Source organism: Simochromis diagramma, unplaced genomic scaffold, assembly GCF_900408965.1.
Source record: "Simochromis diagramma unplaced genomic scaffold, fSimDia1.1 OVJJ01000150.1, whole genome shotgun sequence".
NCBI classification, from domain to species: Eukaryota; Metazoa; Chordata; class Actinopteri; order Cichliformes; family Cichlidae; genus Simochromis; species Simochromis diagramma.
This window is the reverse complement of record NW_024387083.1, coordinates 1,706,150-1,725,415: the sequence shown is the minus strand read 5'-3', so window position 1 is coordinate 1,725,415 and position 19,266 is coordinate 1,706,150. Positions and strand designations below refer to the sequence as shown.

The window sequence follows — 19,266 nt, the reverse complement described above, 5'->3', positions numbered from 1 at the left end:
AGGAGCACTGTCATCCATCCATTCAATTTACACTTGTATTAAAAGGTCAAGCTGATCAGTTCACATTATGCAAGCTTATTTCATACTTCAGTCCTGTGCAAAAGTCTTGAGCCACACCTTATTTGTTTTTGTGTTGATTCCAAGAAGGAAACGGGGGCCTGCGCAGGGTGAACTCTTCCTATGGTAGCTGGGATAGGCTCCAGCACTCCCCTGCCGCAACCCCGATAAGGATAAGTGGAAGAAAATGGATGGAGGGTGGAAGCTGGACATGTGGTGGACAAAAGACAACGTGGCAGGCTTTAATCAATAAATAAATAACCATAAAATAGTGGAAACCCAACACAGGATCTGAGTTCACTGAAGCCTCATGAAAAATGGTCTCAGTGGGTGGCTATCTTACCTTAGAGTTGAGGGTGTGTTAAAGAATAAAGGTGGTCATACAAACTGACTTCAAGTTTGTTTGAATTGTAGAAACTGTTTTTAATCCTTAATGTTTAATCTGCTGCATCTCCCATTTTCCCAGAAAAATATAAAGAAATCAGGAGTGGTTCATGGTTGTTACATAGTACGGACTTAACAAATCTTAGGTGAATCTTACAGCCCCCCCCCCCCAAACATGCCATTCTATTACACTGTGCTGTTGTTCATCATGTTTGAATGTGCCACCTCTCTTTAATCCGTTGAGATGTGCTTGTGGAAAAGTGGTGCGACGGATAAACAATGCCTTCACCGTTTTGACAGTTGCACAAAGGATGTGAGAAGTTTGACTAATCGGTTTGGCCTTTAGGACTGTGACGGAATGAAAGTCTACCCACAACAAGGGCCCACAGTGATAAAACCTGGGTTGGCGTACTTTCTCAGACCTCTCTGGGTGAGTCTAAATCGGAAGGGACTGAAAGTGAGTCTTTGAATGCACTGAAAAGAAGAACACAAAATGCCATCTTTAACTTAAGATCCCATTTATTTGTAGTGCAAAAAGTAGAACAGAGAGGACTACAAATAATTTAACCCTGTGCCAAGTACATTATGCTATAATCTCGTAGACCATTTCATGATGCAACCTTTCACACCATGCATATGTGGAGCAATAATTTTACGCCATAAAAACCAACTTTAAAAAAAAAAAAAAAAAAATCAGTAGAACAAAAAAGTAAAAAGTGTTTACACAACAGCAGGACTCTGGTCTTTGTAGATCATAGCACAAACTGTTAGAGGCAAGTACAAGTCACAGGACAGCAGCTCTGACATGGGACGCACAAAAAAAACTTGATCAACGGTTGTAAAGAAAGGCAGACGTAGTGTCTGATAAATGTGCCTCAGGCTTTTTAATCTGCTGTCGATTTCCTGTCACAGGAAAAATTCCAGCGCATTGAAGAACACGTTTCCTTCCAGCTCAGCCGTGAACAACACCTAGCAGCGGCAAACAGCACATCAGCTGACTCAGTTTTATATATTTTTTAGTGTTTTTATGATTAGAGACTCTCGCATAGTGTTATCCAGTTTTTGTGTTTAAAGTGGAGAGTGCAGTTGGGTCCAACCCACAATCAGACCCCCTGATGGGGGAGGTCTTATGGATAGGAATAAAAAAAAAAAAAAAAAAAAAAAAATTTAGAGGCAACAGAGAAAAGAAAAATACACAAAAGTCATATCACCAGACTTGAGCACGTACCTGCAGTGTGACAGAAACAGTGTTGGCGCTGCAAACATGTCAGTGTTCAGTCTCATCTATAAAGGGCTAGCATGGGAGACTTTTGCGAGGCACTGAACAAACCCACCCTTCTAGAGAGAAAGTGCTTTGGTGTACACTGTGAAAATATTTACAAAAGACATGTTTCAGATTTAAGGCTGAGAAGGAAAAAAAAAAAAAAAAAAAAAAAAAAAAAGCATTTAAAGAGAATACAGAAGAAATCGAGACTAAAGCTGTTACACACCCGCTTGATTTTTACATTTTTTCCAAAGGTACTTCAAACTTAGACTAAAAATAAAAACGCTACAAGAAAAAAAAAAAAAATCCTCAGCAAACACAAAACCCAAAATGTAGTGAACGTGACGATCTGCTGTAGTGGAGGTATGAGGACCGCTTGTGCAGCTTTTGTTCTGTAGCACTTGGAGTAGTGAAACTTCTCCGTCATCTATCACATTTAAACTGGCACCTGACAAAACTTGTTCCAGTTCTGTTTCACTGTTTAACATAAAAAAATAAATAAAAAAGGATTTTAAATAGATGTTCAAGGAAAAAAAAAAAAACAGGGAGTGAGTCCAAGAAGCCACAGGGGAAATAAAAGTCACCTTAAAAGGTGAGGTCGCCTCTTCTTAAGGCCTATAACTCCTACTTTTTATCAGAGCAGAGAGCTTCTGCTCTGGAGCCCAACGGAGAAAAGAAATCTTCTCATATCAGTAAGAGCCAGCAGGGGGCAGCAGCAGCGTGACAAAACTGAGGCACAGTGATCCCAGTGAAGGCATAAAAAAGGCAAAAGACACTCAGAGATCACATGGATCACCTTGTGTGCACTTTGCTTTTCATTTGAGGGTAACTGTCACGCCTCCGTGTCTCATCTCGGGTGGTGTCGTGTCAGGCCTCTCCTTGCGTTGGTGAGTTGTCTCTGCTGGGCGAGGAAGGACATGGCCTGGTTGGAGGAGCCCAGCCGCTCACCAGACACTTTCTGATGCAGCCCCATTCCCTGACAGGTAAAGAGGGCGGAGGAAAGAGAAAGATGAAGGAGTGAGGGATTGGGTGGTGTGGATGTAGTTCCTGTTTGAGCTTTTGTGTATTTACACGCTCGCTCACCATGTTGTACCAGGCACTGATGATGAGTTTCACCTCCTGGTCATGCCTGGCCCTGCTCTTCTCATAATCATGCTGTATAAAAGGAACACCATCATCATGCATTAGTGGGATTTACAGTGCTGATGGAAGCACACTTGTCTCTCAGAGTCAGAGGTTCATACCTCCAGATGCTGGATTCTTCTCTCCTTCTCTGTCAGCTGGTTTTTCATGGCCTGAGTATCAGGAGCCACTGGCTGCTGCTTAGGATCCAGGGTTTTGATCACCTGCACACAAAAGGATATTCATTTAAAGAGCTTAGAACATCATTTTTTCTGATATTTAAAAAGGTCGAAGTCTTTAAAAATGTGTGAAATAAAAAGTGCAGTACTCCTATAACCACTGACCGTTCTCGCCTTCTCCACGTAGCGTTTGTATCGCTGCTCCATCTGCTTCATGTCCTCGTCCTTCTTCCGCAGGATCTCCTGGAGTTCATCAATCTTCTTAGCCACTAGAAGGAAAAACAAATTTGTGTTTAGGAAAGGAACAAAGCTGAACTTCTTCTGAATACCATCTACATGACATTTCTTACTGTTGCTGTCTACTTTGGGCTCCAGGTCATCAATGACCTCTTTTTTCTTTTGCAGGTCTGACTGGGCCTCCTGGAGCTTCTCCCTGGAACAGTACACACATCGACACTTGTGTGAGTTCACTTTTGTTTGCAGCACAGAAGGCAGACAGACATTAGTAAGCAGCAGAAAAATAATACTCACAGGTGCTCCTCAAGCTTTTTCTTCAATAAGGACGACTTCAAAAGAAGAAAAGAAAGAAACTTAAAATCCATTGTACTTAAAATGGCACATTTAAAAACACACACACACACACACACACACACACACACTAAACTGTGAAAGTCAAGGTGTCAGAGTCAAATCATAGGCCAGTTGGAGAGAGGGCGGGCCGTACTTACGATGGCCTGATTTTGGCAGAGTTGATCGGTGGGGGCAGGCGGAGAGAGACAGACACAGAGGGGCAGGCGTTACCGGTGAATCACCACAGCAAACACGGGTTAAATTCCCACACAACATGTATCAAAGTAGGAGAACAAACAATGCGGTCCTCAAAGGCAGAGTGATTTCAGAACTATTCGTTTCAATATACTCAGTGTGCCATATAAATACCATGCCAGCTAAAACCCTTTAATGACTTGAGCATATACATAATAAATGACTTTGTTGGTTAGAATTTAATCTCGCATCTTATATTTCACTTCAAGGTAAAACTGATAAGAAAAAAAAAAAGTCAGTTGCACACTGTGTATATGCTGCCAATATTCTGTCAGCTTGATTGTGTTGAGTTATGTAATAGCAGAAGTGGGCAGATGAGAAGGAAACCGGTCTTTCTACTCACGTCCTCGTTCTTGCTGTCCTGCTCCTGGAGTGCTTTCTGGAGCTCCTCGACCTGAGAACGCAGCTCTGAGATCTGCTGCTGGTTCAGCCTTGGAAAGAGGAAAATAAGGGAAACATGGGGTAAGAATGAGAGGAAAGGTTGGGAAGAGAAGGAGGAAAAAAACAAAAGGAGGGAGGTGTGTGGGGGAGGGGGCATGACTAGAGAAGGAAAAGGGTTTATAGAGAGGCAGATGGTAAAAGACGTGAAAGATGCAACACAAACTTATTAAGCTGCTGCTACTGTGGGTGGAAGATGTTTGCAAAGTATCAAGTGGGTCCTTGTACATCTGCTGCAGGCACCGACTGTGCCGCCTGGCCATTCACTGCTCTGCTCTACTGAGCATGCTCACTCCACTCCTCTCCTCCTGGTACTGTTGCTGAGGATGCTTCCCACACCCTGGGCCTGGTGTTGCAATGGACACACACACAAACGTACACACACACAGTCCACCCACATGTCCACATGCCCACAGGCATGTAAACACACACACACTGAGTCGAGGGACAATCTGGCTTTCTGCTTGTCTGTCCTCCAGTCCAGCCCACACAGTTCAGTTGAACACACAGTCCAGAGGGTGAGTTGACATTTAGGCAGATATCACTCCTCCTATCAGCCAAACAACCAGCTTAATGTCCAGGAACGCACAGTATGGTGGCCTAGAAGCAGACTGGTTATTTAACACTGCTGAAAGAAGAGTGTGCGGACACACACACACCCCCCTACCTGTTCTGAGTTTCTAGCCCATTCTTGCTGCGTTGAGCCTCCTCCAGCTCAGCCTGAACTTCCACAAGTTTCTGTCGGTAGGTCTCCTCTTGGACGCACAGCATCTTGTTTTCACTTTGGAGACGAACAACTGTCTCCCTGTCAAAGCAGCAATGATAAGAGCGGGGCGACAGGAGGTGAAGGGAAAAAGAGGGGCGGGGATAAAATAAATGGGTTAGAGAATGGCGGCTGCAAATGGAAGCATGAACGAAACTTCTATCCACCAACGCCCAGGCCAAACGCGCCATGTGTCGCCATTTGGCACGCAACGTCCACTTTCTAAAAATAAACTTTTATGGTTGTGTTAGCAAGAATGTACACATGGCACGAGTGAGTGCGTGAGTGAAAGTTACACCGAGGCATGTTTGTGTAGACTTAAAATAAAACGGCCTTCTTATTATGGTTAAAAAACACCAAACAAAAGAAAACATTGAAATGTGCAAACAGACATACTTGATCTCAGTTGGCATGATCTCTGCAGCCAGGTTTTCAACCGTGTCACCGCTGTCACACAAGCCTCCTGCAGAGAGAAAGACAGTCAGATAAACAAATCATCGCAAAAGTTGAGTAATTCCTGTGTTACCCCCCAAAAAAAACAACAACCAACCAAACAAAAATACCCCAACCCCAAATCAGTTTGATAAAGTGAAACAGCACAAACAAACCCCCCCTTAAAACAAAATAGTTGCACAGAAATCACACTGAAGATCCCAAATTCAATAGAACTGAACTAAATCTAAAACGATTAACAGAATAAAATAAGGAGCTCAATAATGAAAAATATGATACGAGGCACTTTGAGGCGACTGTTGTGATAGAGAAATTAAACTGAATTATGGCTGTGGAGCTGAATCACTCTTTAGAAGGTTCTTGGCTTCCTTTCTAGTAAGCGGTGCAGAGGATGACGACCTCTGAACCAGAACCACTGTTATCTGACTGCATTTGGATGGAGGACTCGCACACACTGTCAGCTGGACACTTGACCAAGTTTACTAAAAAGGCCAATTTCAGCCTGAGAAATATTTTCCACTGTAAATGTTTACAATCCCCCCCCCCAAAAAAGTTACTCTTTAGTATTACAATTACACTCACTGGCCACTTTATTAGGTACACCAGTTTAATTGCTCAGTTACAAAAATATCTAATCAGCCAATCACATGACAGCAACAAAAAGCATCTATGTATGTAGATGTGGACTGAACATCTGAATGGGAAAGAAAAGTGATTTTAGTTTAATTAGGAGTGATCTGTGTAGTCTCCTCGTGTGTCTCACTGACCATGTCCACCCCTTTATGACCACAGTGTGACCATCTTCTGATGGCTGCTTACAGCAGGATGACACACCATTCTTAAACACAGAGTTTACTGTACTCAAGTAGTGTCCAGTCACCAGATCTAGAGCACCTTTAGGATTTGGTGGAACGGGAGATTAACATCATGGATGTGCAGCTGACAAATCTGCAGTAGCTGTGTGATGCTATCATGTCAAATCTCTGAGAAATGTTTCCAACACTTTCCTGAATCTGTGCCACAGAGATTTAAGGCTGTTCTAAAGGACGAAGAGGGTCCAACTTCCAAGTTTCCTTAGGTTTTTTTTTATTTTTTTCCCCCCAACAGTGTGTGACATATTTCTCAGTAAAGCCCATTGTTTTAGGTGTTTTCTAGCCATACCTATGCTTTCAACTCACCTGCTCCACTGAGATACCTCTGCTGGACTTGTGCACACCTGAGCTCATCGTTTGTCTCCCGCAGTGTGTCTCTTTCTGCGATCAGACGCTGGAAAACAAAGGACAGCAAAACACCTTATTTGGCCTTAAGATCCATGTAGCGTCAGGTTTTCTATATCTGGACTTGGATGCAATGCAGTCCAGACAGAGACAGAGCAAATGCAAGTATCCACGTCATATTAGCACGTTTCCTAATTACACCCACAAGTAAGCGAGAAAATTAATCACTCCTTGACTGCAGAAGCTACTAGAATTGACACAGGATGTGGGAGTCCGCTGAAGAATAGTACAGTATCTACCAGGACACAATTCTCCATGTAGGGAAGTGCTTTCTGTAATGATCACAACAAACGTCAATCTAAACATCATTTGCCATCACTGAAATCAAAACTATTACTAGCCCGAGAGGGAAATGAGAGGGCCTCAGTGTACAAAAACACTCTGTAGACCATGTGCACATTTCCCCCCATATAAAAACTGTTTTTTTTTAATTTCTCAAAAATGCTCTCCGACTCACTTCCTTCTCCTTCAGCAGTGCGTCGTACTTGTCGTGAAGGTTCTTGTACTCAAACTGCCACTTCTCAGCTTTCATGGCCTCTGCTGAGTGCTTGGTGTGAAGCTCATGAGCCTGCAAGTCAGAGAGCATACAGTCAGCCAGAGTGCTCTATTTAAAATAAATAAATAAATAAATGAAAAGGGTTTCCAAACACGTGTACGAGCCAGAATGTGTTTCACATCTCTTGGATGTCCCAGCACAGGAACAGGCAACACAGGAACACAGCTTGCCTGTCTCTTGTAGGTGTCCAGCTGACTGCGGACAGCGTTGGCCCTGCGAAGCTCCTCCTCCAGCTCGCACGTGCGCTGCATGTACACAGTGTTGTGCTCTTCCAGGAGGCGCACTTGTCTGCGCAGGTCTCCCAGGTCCTCCAGCTTCCTCTTGTACGTCTCCACCATCGCCTCGAGCTGGTTCACCCGGTCAGACGAGTGCCTGAGGGGGAAGGAAAGCATAGCGTGGGAGGCATCGAGCACCAGCAGAGGAATATGAGTTATACTTAACACAATGCGTCCATGTAGATGTGTACTCTGACGCAAGCCGGTGTCAATGCATGAAAATTTGTATTATCAACACAGATGTCAGAGAGAGCTGAATGGACATCTGTGTGTGGGCAGCATGGGGGTTGCTTCTGTGAGTTCATCTATTATCAGTTTGAACTACTACTTAAAGGAAAAGGCTCGTCATTATCAACATTCTTGATATTAAGAATTTACCAACACTGTATTAGTATGTGTATCGATACTTTTGGACTCAGGATCAAAACTGTTTAAAGTTTTTGCCTCTTCTACAGAGATCAATCTTCAAATATGCCAAGAAACTTCAACTCATCCACTGTTTTTTGCAACTACTACTCAAACAGAAGGAAACACTGAATTTGTTGGACAGAAGCAAATATATTTAAAACAATCTTTGTATAATAAAAGAAGCATTGCACCCTGTAATACACATACAATATTTACTAGCAGGACCTTCTGATGGTTGGCTTTAGCAGTTGTTTTATTCACAGTTCCTGAAGTAGTAGCTCAGCAGAAGTTGTTAGCAAATGTTTACAATTTCCCGTTTTGACACAAGGAAAACCTTTATATGTAAAACACTTGTAAACTGTGAATGTAATGCATTCAAAAAAGCCTGCAAAGCATGAACACAAACACTTAGTGTCCATGTGACCAAACGCCCACAAAGCGCAACTTTCTGCAGTTTCTTTCACTACAAACTTGTGAGCTTGCAAAAAGGCCTGCACCACTCCTTACATAATAACCACTGTTTAACTGGCTTGTTTACATTTTCATGATCAACTGAACTCGATCTGTTCGAGCTGCTCTCACCTGAGGATGTCCATCTCGTCTTTGAGGGCCTGGGCCTCCTGCGCCAGGCTGGTCAGGTCTTCGTTCCGTAGCTGCAGCTCAGCCACCTCGCGCTCCAGTATCTCTGCCCGCACACGCATGTCGTCTCTGCCATTCTCCAGTCTGAGATATACAGTGGTTAATATGACTGGATATGCACTTTGAAAGACACTCAAAGGAACAGCTGACTCAACGGCATCTGATTTGCATGTCTTTATAAAGTTGACTCATATGTTATGAACGAGGGCTGAAATTTTATACTACCACTACTACTACTACTACATCTTTTTAAAGAGTTAATGACTGAGACACTCATTATAAACCCCGGGTTGTTTTCCCAAGTACTTATGTACCACTTGTACCTGTAGTTTTCCTCCTGAAGCTGCTCCATCTGACTCTGCAGCAGCAGGAGCTTCTTGCCAGTGATGGCAGTGGTGGAGGCGTCCAGAGATTCGCATAGGCTGAGCTTCTCTTTCAGGGAGCGCGTCTCTGCCTGCAGGGACATCTTCTCCTCCAGAGCCACTGACAGCTGTCGGAGGGGGGTGGGAGAGAGAAACGGAGCACAAACATTGCAAAAAGAGGTGTAAAGACTGAGTGTGCAGTGGACTGCTGAGAGAGAAGAGATGGAAGGTGAGCTACAGCTTTAAAAAGGGGTGAAAAACAGGACAAGGAGACACAATAGAGGAAAGGTCGAGATTGAAGCATAACAAAAAGAAGCAAAAAAACAGCCTATATACAAAAAAGCCACAGTGCAAGGACACAACAGATTCATGAAGGAAAACAAGATAAACAGCGATAACTCACCACTTTCAGTGCAAAGAGGACCTTAAACACATGCTTTGCTGTAATATCACAAGCTCTTTTGTAAAATGTGTGTTAGTCAGCTGGTGTGCAATGATCTCAAGCAGATGGAACATTCTCAGTAGTGCAGTTGTTAGCTTTACCCCCAGGGTTCAAAGCAGATCCTCATGATATGAGCAGACGAGTACGCAGAGCTCATTGAGGACCCTAAGTAATACATGTGTAACATTAATAGTAGGCAGGAGAAAAGATCTACATCGATGACGGTGGTTGGTTTGAGGAAAGGGCCGGCTGTGGTTTAGAGCTGCATTACTTTTAAATGTTTGTGTCAGACTGAACGGCGCTCATAGTTAAACAAACTTGCATTCCAATATTAAGAGAGGGGAGCGCATACTTACCTGCAGGATATCTTTCCAGTCTGAATACAGCAAAACCCTACACTGAACTTTAAGGACAGATTGCATGCTTTAGCACCAAACCAGTAACAGTAAATAGCTTTCAAAACAACACAAATGACTAATCCCTAACGCGTGGGCCGAGTAAGTAAACAAACAGGTGGGCTGGGAGCAGTACAAATTATAGTTGGCTACTGCTCCATCCCAAGGCAACGTGTCAGTTTTATCTTGATGTTATGCAACTATCGACTGGGATCCTCTTTTTCAAAAAAAAGAAACAAAGTCTGAATTAGTCCGCTCACTTTCAGTGGTGCAAAAACAAGTCGAGGGAACACAAACAAAGCCTTTGGCTGGCTAATCAATAAAAGGCCAGAGCACAAATAAATTGCAGGCACAGACACACACAACATGCTTCTCTAAAAAAAAAAAAAAAAAAATACAGCAAAACTAAACCTCTGAGAGTCTGTAAATCTGGTAGGCAGAGATGAAATGGCATTATTTTTTCAAATTTCAAGTCAACAGCTCAAAGATTGATAAAACAAACCCGAGACTCATCTTAAAGTTATAATCCTCAAGATTTCCATGCAATCAAACCATTTCTCCCCAGCAACAGCTATTCTGCTATCCACTCTTTATATTCTTACACACTGAGCTCAAAATCTTCTTTACAAGTGAGAACTGAGGGGTGTGCTATGAGGCAAGTCAAAAAAAGCCCAGCTTTCTGTTAAAGCCTAAACCTAAAACCCCAGAAAGTGACGATCAACTTTCTTTGTTAAGTCAGACTTTCTCTTGTCTGACATGAAATGTTATACTACTTCTACTACTACACTTAAACACATTATTGTTAATATTACAAACTCGATATCATCACAAGCATGCAACGTAGTAAATATATCATCTTGAAGTAAATTCATATTTACCGAATTCATTCTATAGCTGCGTTCCGCTGTTTATTTCTAATGTGAGAGCTGCACACAACTCTGAAACCGTAAACCTTATACATTTAAACAGTAAAGGTTTGGACACCACTGTGTTAGGGTTTATAGATGCAATTTGTCAACCTGTAACATACCATTTTCTATCCCACTTAAAGCATGCTGGAATAAGTAAAAATGTGGCGCTTTCAACTAGGAACATAAGGTGCTCTGGACCAGGTTGTATGTTTAACATAAGTTATCAGAGTATTGTAGCCAGGGAAAAGGGAGCCACTTTCCAGACACTGAAAACGCTGATTTTAACCTGAATAATCCAATAATCTTGCTTTATAGTACACCCCTCCGGCCAAGGTGGGAACCATCCAAACTTGGTACACCCATCAAATTTAACCAATAAATGTAGGCCATGTATAGGTGGACTGCAACATTAGTGTTGTATGGTTTTTGTCTCAGTGTTTTTATAGCGTACTTCTGTACTCAATCATGCTTATTGCTCCAACTCCTGTTAAACGAGTTCAAACTAAACAAAAGTGGAATTTATACTCAAGTACTCACAGGAAAAAGACGTGAAGGACCAAAATGATAGATTTAAAGCACTTTTAGCAGGGTTGCACAGAACATCCACCTTAAACTTGCCAGCACTGCTGACATACTGCTGTAACTCTACTGTGTCTTGTGTGAAAAGCACTGGCCTTAATCAGATGATGCTTGTGCATCAAAACCATTTGTTGAACCAATGTGTGCTCAAAGATCGTCTCTTCAGTTTCCACCGACTTGATTGCCAAATTGACCTGAAGTGAAATCTTAGGATTATATCTTTAAAGTCTCAGCAAATGTTTGCCAAGTATGATCAAAACCGTGTTTAGTAAACCAACCTGATGTTCAAGATGTCGACAGCGCTGGCTCAGGTCCTCCTTCTCGTCTGCCTCCTCACTCAGAAAATAATACTTTCTGGACTGCGAATAAAAGATGTGCAGACAGACGATATTTGACACTGATCAAAGCAGTGGGGAGTAAACACAAACACAGGATATAGCAAATCTAAGTAAAAAACAAGTAGGGGAATGAATATGTTGTGGGTTTTTACCTGATAGTCAAAATCCCCGTAGGTCTCTGGGCTTCCCGGTTCAGATGACGGCTCCTTCGATAAGAGCTAAAACAAAACAGGAAAGTGAGTCAATGAATACAACCACAGGGAAAATAAAATAACAGTCTTTTGCCAAAGGCAGATTTATCTGGTTCTCTGAATAACCTTGTTTGGTAAAAACCTTGGAAGATGATCCAGGTTTTTACAGTCCCTTTGGTGGTGATAACAGTAAACGCATCTTTGTAAATAGCATAGAGTAGGGGTCTGTGGGATGCTCTTTAGTCTTATGTTTATCCAGACTTCTTTGATTTTGAATTAACCGTGACTAAGAATTGGATTAATGCAAATCAGGGTAAACCAAGAGGAAAGAAAAAGAGGCTCACTCACTTCCTGAATGGCAGTCATCACAACATGCTGGACAGATTCCTCGAGTGTCATTATCTGCTGGATTTGCTCTGTGTTTAGAAGACAACAAAGGCCAGTGAAGTCTCAGCCAAATACAGATTAACACACACGCACGCTCCCATGAAAGTCAAACCACTGCTGTAAAAATCGACTCAGCTTTACAGTCAATTTTCTGTGAAACTGACCTGACCATTTTTTGTCTCATGAGCTGTTATCAGTAACGGGAAAACAGCTTGTCAACAAATTGATCAGACCATAACTGAGAGAAAAACAACTGTTCCAACTTTTTCTGTTTCAAGCCACCAACATTTACCTCTCCAAAGAAGAAAGAGCACCGCATACACCTTATTTTTTTGAGAATGCCAACATGTCTCCATCATTATCACCAATTTAATAAATGTGTATTTCTGTATGCAAGATGCAAAATGTCCAACACTGCTTATTTCACAGGAAGAACACAGGAAGTAAAAAAGAGTGCACATCTGGATGGGTCGATCTTTCTGCCATTTGTGAAATGAGGAACAAAAAAAGATTCATTTTCAAAGGAAAGCTTTATAACTAATGAACCACCTTAAGCCAACAATCTAGTATACCAGGGGTTGGGAACTCCAGGCCTCGAGGGTCTAGCAGGTTTTAGATCTCACCCTGAGTCAACACACCTGAATCAAATGAATAGTTCATTACCAGGCCTCTGGAGAACTTTAAGACATGATGAGGAGGTTATTTAGCCATTTAAATAAGCTGTTTTGGATCAAGGACAGATCTAGAATTTGCCCTTGAGGCCTGGAGTTCCCCCACCCCTGCAGTATATGCATGTATGATTAATCGAGTCTTCTTATGTTAGTACTCTATGCAGCAGTCTATGCCAAACACTTAATACACTCCATCCTGCAGTAGCTTGAATAGCCTTTAACATCAATAATTTGAAGCAATCAGTTCTGGTATGACTTTATCACTCTCTCATCACTGTGGATGAATTTTGTCCTACTCTTCTTTACAGTGTTGCTTCATTTCATTTCATTGAGCATTTCATTTATGCACAGCTCTTAAGGTCCTGCCACAGAATTTCAATCAGGTTGAACTCTGGACTTTGGATCATTGCAGCACCTTGATTTTTTTTGTTGTTGTTGCCTTTTCAGTCATTCTGTTGTAGATTGTCTGGGATCAGAGTCCTGTTGCATGACCTAATTTCAGCTAAGCTTTAGCTGTCAAAAGCTTCACATTTGACTCTAGAATATTTTGGTATACAGAGGAGTTCATGGTCAGCTCAATGACTGAGTTAACCACGTCTTGTGGCTGTAAAACACGTCCAAACATTTACCCCTCCACCACCGTGCTATCAGCTGGTGTGAGGCGGTTGTTGCTATTCACCACATGTGGTGTTGTGCATTATAGCCAAACATTTCCACTTTGGTCTCATCTGTCCAAAGGACATCGTTAAGGCTTTTTCAGATGCATCTTTGGAAACCTGAGCTGTGTTGCCATGTTCCTTTTAGATGAAGGAGGCTCTCTGCTGCAACCCTTGCAAACAAGCCATACTCCTTTAGTCTTTTTCTAATTGCGCTGTCTTGAACATCAACATTTAACATGTTGACTGAGTTCTGTAGTGTCTGAGATGTAGATCTTTGGTTATTTGCTGTTTCTCTGAGTGCTGAACGGTCTGTCCTTGGGGTGAATTTGATAGGATGTTCACACTGGAAAGACTGTGGTATTGTGTTAACACACATCCAAATGCTGCAGACCAGAAAACTTTCAGGAGGTGCTCACACTTGCACACTCTGTGCCAATTACTGGCATAGTTGTGCAGCAATTAATTTCCACATTTGAAAAATTTGTTTCCCCCTCCCTTCTTCTAGATCTCATAGCAGTTTAGTCACTGCCTTTCCCAGCTATTGAAAAGCAAACCCACAAGTGTGAGACATCTTCTTTACTTCTACGACTCAGCAGCATAAAATGTATTTACTATAATAACAAGAATGCTGATTCTAGCACCTTTTAATCTTGTGCTTCAACACAGTTGCCATATATAGCAGTTAACCAGCAGCCACGTCTCCTAATGGTGCTCCTAATCCCCTAATGAATGTTTATGTTGGCAAGAGGTCAGTCCATTTTTTTTTTTTAAACATTTGCAAAAATTTATGAAAAAAAAAAAAAATCCAGAAAGTGTCTATTCAAGGATGGAGGAGGAAAACAAGGCCATCTGGCCACCATGATAGTATGTCATGTCATATTATGCTTTGCAAGCAGTTGGGTATAAAGTGAGTGGCCAGCTGCTAAATACAGCTGTAGTCCAAATAAAGTTGCCCTCCGTGTGAGCATTTTTAAATGACTTGAGATCACTGAATTGCGTTTTTGTGTTTTCATGCTGACAAATATCTTCTCAGCAGTGATTATGAGGCATTTATTCCTAAATGAAAGCAGAAGAAATGTACTTGTGTACAGGCCTACCTTGTTTCTTCTCGCAGCTGACTGCACAACCCAACACGAGCTGTACCAGCTTTCCCAGTTCTGTGACATCTCCCATCTCTCCTATCAGGTTCACGTCTGGCATATGCTCATCAGACACCTGGTGACCGAGCACCTGTTCACGAAACAGAAAAGTGAGCTGGTAGGCTCGAGTCAAGCAGCACGTGAAAAATGAAGGCCAAATCCGCAAAAGTTTCTTACATCGTGATAATATTCCATCATGCTTTTCAGAATCTTTTTCAAATTGCTGACCTGAAAGAATGAAACGGGGTTACAATCGTAACACTTTCATTAATCAAGCAGAAGAATTTAAAAAAAGATCTTTGATTTTAGTCATTCTAGATAACTACAGGGTGTTCTGTCATATCATGCTGTTTCACAAATTACCTTGAGGCGCCAGTTGGCCCCGCTCTCCTCCTTGATCCTGCCTAGCCATGTCTCATTAAACCAAGAAGGGTCTCTGTTAATGAGAGCACAAGAGAATTGTAACGACGACATCTCTGGATACTGAGATTGATAACAAGGCCACAGGGCAGTGAGACCCTGTGTTTCTGTCCCTTCAGGCACAATGACAGAGTAAAACTATTCATTAAAAGCTACACAGCATGGGAATAATGATAAAGAAGCAGCTACAGCTAAAATAGGTTGATTAAAAATCTGTTTTCCAAATGTGTATTTTCCAATAATTGGTTGATGTGATTAAGCCTGCACACATCACTTTATTTATTTAAAAAAAAAAACAAAATCACACCGATGCCTGAGGTATTCAGAGCCATGTCTGGGTAACATTTACTGTTTAACTGGCTACATTTTGTATAGATAATGGACTTAATGGCAATCCAAAATTATACAGATAAGCAAATTTCAGTGAGTAAGTTCTGAATGAATCTCCAGAAGACAATCGTGCAGTTAGTGGAAACAACACTGGTGACATACTGCTTGTGCTTACATTCTGTGCAGTACATGTGCAATGGCCACTCCGCTTGTCAGGTCGTGCTTGCTGTTGCACGATGGCACCTGAAATGTCTGTAACTGAGAGTGAAGACATTAAAGAGCTGGTCATTAAAGAAAGAAACCTTTCAATGTTTTGACATTTAATGTACAGCAACATTACATTAAACTAAACCAGGGTGAAAACATTACTATATTAAATAAATGAATCTAATATCCCCATTCTAAACAGCACTGTGCAAAAATCTTGAATCATTAGGAAAATGGGTGCAGTGATTTATTGAAACGTCGACAAACATAAATGTAAATTAGGGAAAACATGATTTATACAATTCTAACAAACTTGAAAATACATATTTGGTATTTGCCATTTGTGGAATCATCTTGAACAGAACAATGCTTTAATGTTTGGTGACTGGAGTCTAGGGAAGCCAATCCATGACTGATGGTGTTGTTTTGTGTGTTTTTCTATTTGGGTGTGCTTTCATTGCATTGCCAGGGTGTTTGAGATCACTGTCATACTGATAAATAGAATGATTACCAATTAGATGGTTCCCAAATGGTATTACACTTTTCTGCATTCATAGTTCCATCAATTTTGAAAAGATCCCAAAAATATTGACTGAAAGCCAACACCATACCATACAGAGCCTTCCCTGTGTTTTACAGATGGCTGTAGAGTCTCACTGTTGTACTCTCTCCTGATCTCCTCTGTAGAGCAGCCTAAATCTGAACAAAATTTTGTTCAGATTTAGGCTGAATTTTTACAGTAAAAAAAAAAAAAAAAAAAAAAAAGCAGTAAAAAGCAGTAAAAAGAATGAATTTTTACTGCTTTCTAACTCACTCCACCATTTTAAATTCAGTTCCACTTTGGCATAGCTCAGCCTTCTGTCCTGCCTTCTTCCCTTAAGAATGGCTTCTTGACCTCCACATTTCCACTGAGACTATTTCTGATCAGTAATCAGTAGATGGGTCAACTGAGGAACTTGATGCATCTAATTTTTTCTATTGTTTAAGGCCACGGTTTTATATTCTGCTCCTCTGCTGTATATAGTCTTTGATCCTTGGTACATCTTTTGTCCGCGACCTGTTCAGTTTCCTTACATTTTTAAGGACACACTGCACACCATGCAGAGATGTGAAGTTTTCAGCAAACAGCTCTTAGTGAATCACCTTCTTTATATAAATACCATTTTATGCCTGTCAACCTGTGTTATCACTGGGAATAGGAACAAGTTATATTGCTGCTAGTAAAGCCTAAAGATACAATTTAAAACTGGTTCTCTATTTTGTCTGTGTAGACAACACTAACTCATCCGTTGAGTTGGGTGTCTTTTTATGCTTGAATAATTCATAGGTCAGTGTTGAGTGGCTTAAAAACACAAAAACATTTCTTTGAGAATGGTCAGATACGAGGACTGGACTGGACAATGAGTAAAAAAGTAGCCGATGTTAAAAGAAACTTTGAAAGACCTTCAGAAAGTCTAAAGAACAATTGCTCAAGATCATTTTTAAAAACTTTCCAATTTAAAGAAAGAAGGGGGATTTATGTATTTGGGGATTTTGTGTAAAGCTGCTCAAGCTTTCTAAACACAACTTAAATTAAAAAAAAAAAAATACTAAGCAGCAATGGGGGATTACAGCCCTGCTTAGCATGCTATTATTAGTTGGTGTCTTAGTTCAGTCCAAGTCTTCACACCTCTTTGTAGAAAGGAGCCAAACAGGTGGATTTGCTCTGAGCTTTGAAAATAACGTGGCTGTGTTGGATAGCCTAACATTACTCCTTAGGCCTCTCAGCTTACACTAAGCTATTTGGGTTTGTTTTTCTGGCAGTTAATTTGCTGACAATGCAGTCAGTTTGCTAACATGGATAAGAGATAAAGCAGACCACCAGGAGCAAACCTCCAATGTGTTCACAAAGCCAATTAGCTCGGCTGGCTAGTGACAGTTAGCTTACAACTTAAAACACCAAGCGTTTAATTGACCAAGTCAGTAAAGATGCCCCTTATCGATTACGTGAGCCCACAACTTCCAAAAGTAAAGCCGCAATTCTCCACATTTGCTAACACCTGCTGACACCTCTTAGCCGGCGGTTAGCCTTGCTCGAAATGTTGCTACTGTCAAACTTACCCAGGTTAACAGTGAATCACACAGCTTCGCCTTATCCAGACTCATTGTGCTGTCCTCTGTGAAACCCGCAGGAGCTTACAGAGAACTGGGGGGATTTTGTTCTCGAGGCTTGTTTTGGCCCGAAGTTTCTTACTCAGTGCTGACACTTTCCACGTCAGACACTGTCCAGCCGTGGCCTCCTCCTGCTGCTCCTGACAACCTTCGCGTTTCGGCTCCTGTGGGCCTCGCGAGCTTCCGTATTAGAGCGTTTCCAAGACGATGGATTATACTTTGGGTCAGCTTGTCTAGTCGCAGTCAAAAATAGTAATTATCGCGATAATACGCTGTTTTTCTTTTAATCTGCCATAATGATGTTGCTTAAATGCTGACCATCTCCGAGTGTAATTTATTTACCCTTTATTCAGCCGGGGGATGCTAGTGAGCTGACGAATTAGCTTTTAAAGTAGGGTTCAGGTCAAGGTAGCTAGATAGACATGATACAGAAAATATATTAGAATTTTTTTTAAGTAACTAGTGTACTAGTGATGTTAAGACTCATAATTTCCAACTGTGTCAAAAAATATTTCAGTACCCTCAAACTTACTTAATTTGCAAGAATTTACTTATTATGCTCTCCATTTAAATTTTACTTCATTGATTTTTTACACTGTTTTCTGTTTTCTATATAACCACACTCCTATTTTTCTAAATGAGCGCTTTCCCCCTTCTTTCTGATATTAGTGTGTATCTTAACATTTTAAAAATAGAAAGAGATCACCCCTTTACTACTTGGACTGAGATTCACAAGCATTTAAAGGCAAGAATGCATTTTGCATTTTGAGATTTATGCATATTATTTGTATTATTTTATTTACAAGCACCAAAATGTGTTTGTCCTTCTGGAGCTTTTAATTTAAGAAATTCCATCAACCAATTGTTTTCAATTGCTTGCACATGGAAAACTGTGTTGGATCCCATCAAACTGCTATAGAAGGGATCTCAAATTTGCAAATTTAGGGCCATAGATGGCCACAATGTCTTCAGAGCCTTTCCATGATGGCTCTTTATCCTTTGCTTGGCATTCACATGCTAGCACGACTGTAATTTCAGGCACCACTATTTAACTATACAAATAAATTAGTTGTCCCATATAATCAACATAACCATGTTCTTTTGTCTAATACATAAACCCCAGAGTCTCAGTGCTTTACTCTCAACTAGTTTAACTTGTGATCCAACCAGTGCATCCCAGTTATGGCTACTGCTGTTGGCAAGCAGCTTCTAAAAGCCAAGGCAAAGAGTTTGTTGAGAAGTGAGGATGGGTGGCAGGACTCCATCCAAGGACTGAGGCTGATGCAAAAGCACTACATCTCCTACTACTTCTATTGTTGTTAACACACTGGTCTTACATATGAAAGATCCCAATTCAAGAAAAGCTAATATACTCCTAGTGCTGGCCCTGAGCCCAGATAAACGGGAGGGGGAGGAAGGGCATCCTATGTGCCAAATGAAACAT

General features: G+C 41.3%; 1 protein-coding gene across 2 annotated transcripts; it reads right to left on the bottom strand.

Annotated features, from left to right (window-relative positions):
• Positions 1–942: 942 nt before the first annotated feature.
• Positions 943–18,013, bottom strand: LOC120742463 (protein Hook homolog 2-like). 2 transcript variants are annotated; one of them, XM_040045782.1, is made up of 23 exons: positions 17,772–18,013; positions 15,640–15,722; positions 15,078–15,150; positions 14,892–14,942; positions 14,673–14,805; positions 12,207–12,274; positions 11,820–11,885; positions 11,608–11,688; positions 8,964–9,130; positions 8,584–8,724; positions 7,489–7,690; positions 7,220–7,330; positions 6,664–6,751; positions 5,429–5,495; positions 4,937–5,074; positions 4,175–4,262; positions 3,735–3,740; positions 3,538–3,572; positions 3,357–3,439; positions 3,172–3,275; positions 2,950–3,051; positions 2,789–2,860; positions 943–2,681 (listed from the first exon to the last, which is right to left on the bottom strand). In XM_040045782.1, the coding sequence occupies exons 1-23, from the start codon at positions 17,814–17,816 to the stop codon at positions 2,553–2,555; spliced, it is 2,133 nt and encodes a 710-aa protein (XP_039901716.1). In that variant the 5' UTR covers positions 17,817–18,013; the 3' UTR covers positions 943–2,552. The 2 variants fall into 2 exon arrangements, with proteins under 2 accessions (XP_039901716.1, XP_039901717.1); XM_040045783.1 differs by lacking the exon at positions 3,735–3,740.
• Between the last annotated feature and the right edge of the window lie 1,253 nt (positions 18,014–19,266).

What these genes read in the sequence shown, in the direction of transcription:
- LOC120742463 (XM_040045782.1), bottom strand. Translation starts at nt 17,816, where the DNA reads ATGAGTCTGGATAAGGCGAAGCTGTGTGATTCACTGTTAACCTGG. An exon ending in TGATGGAATATTATCACGAT is followed by an intron (nt 14,806 to 14,891) that starts GTAAGAAACTTT and finishes TTTCGTGAACAG; the next exon opens with GTGCTCGGTCACCAGGTGTC. An exon ending in TCAGTGCCTGGTACAACATG is followed by an intron (nt 2,682 to 2,788) that starts GTGAGCGAGCGT and finishes TTTACCTGTCAG; the next exon opens with GGAATGGGGCTGCATCAGAA.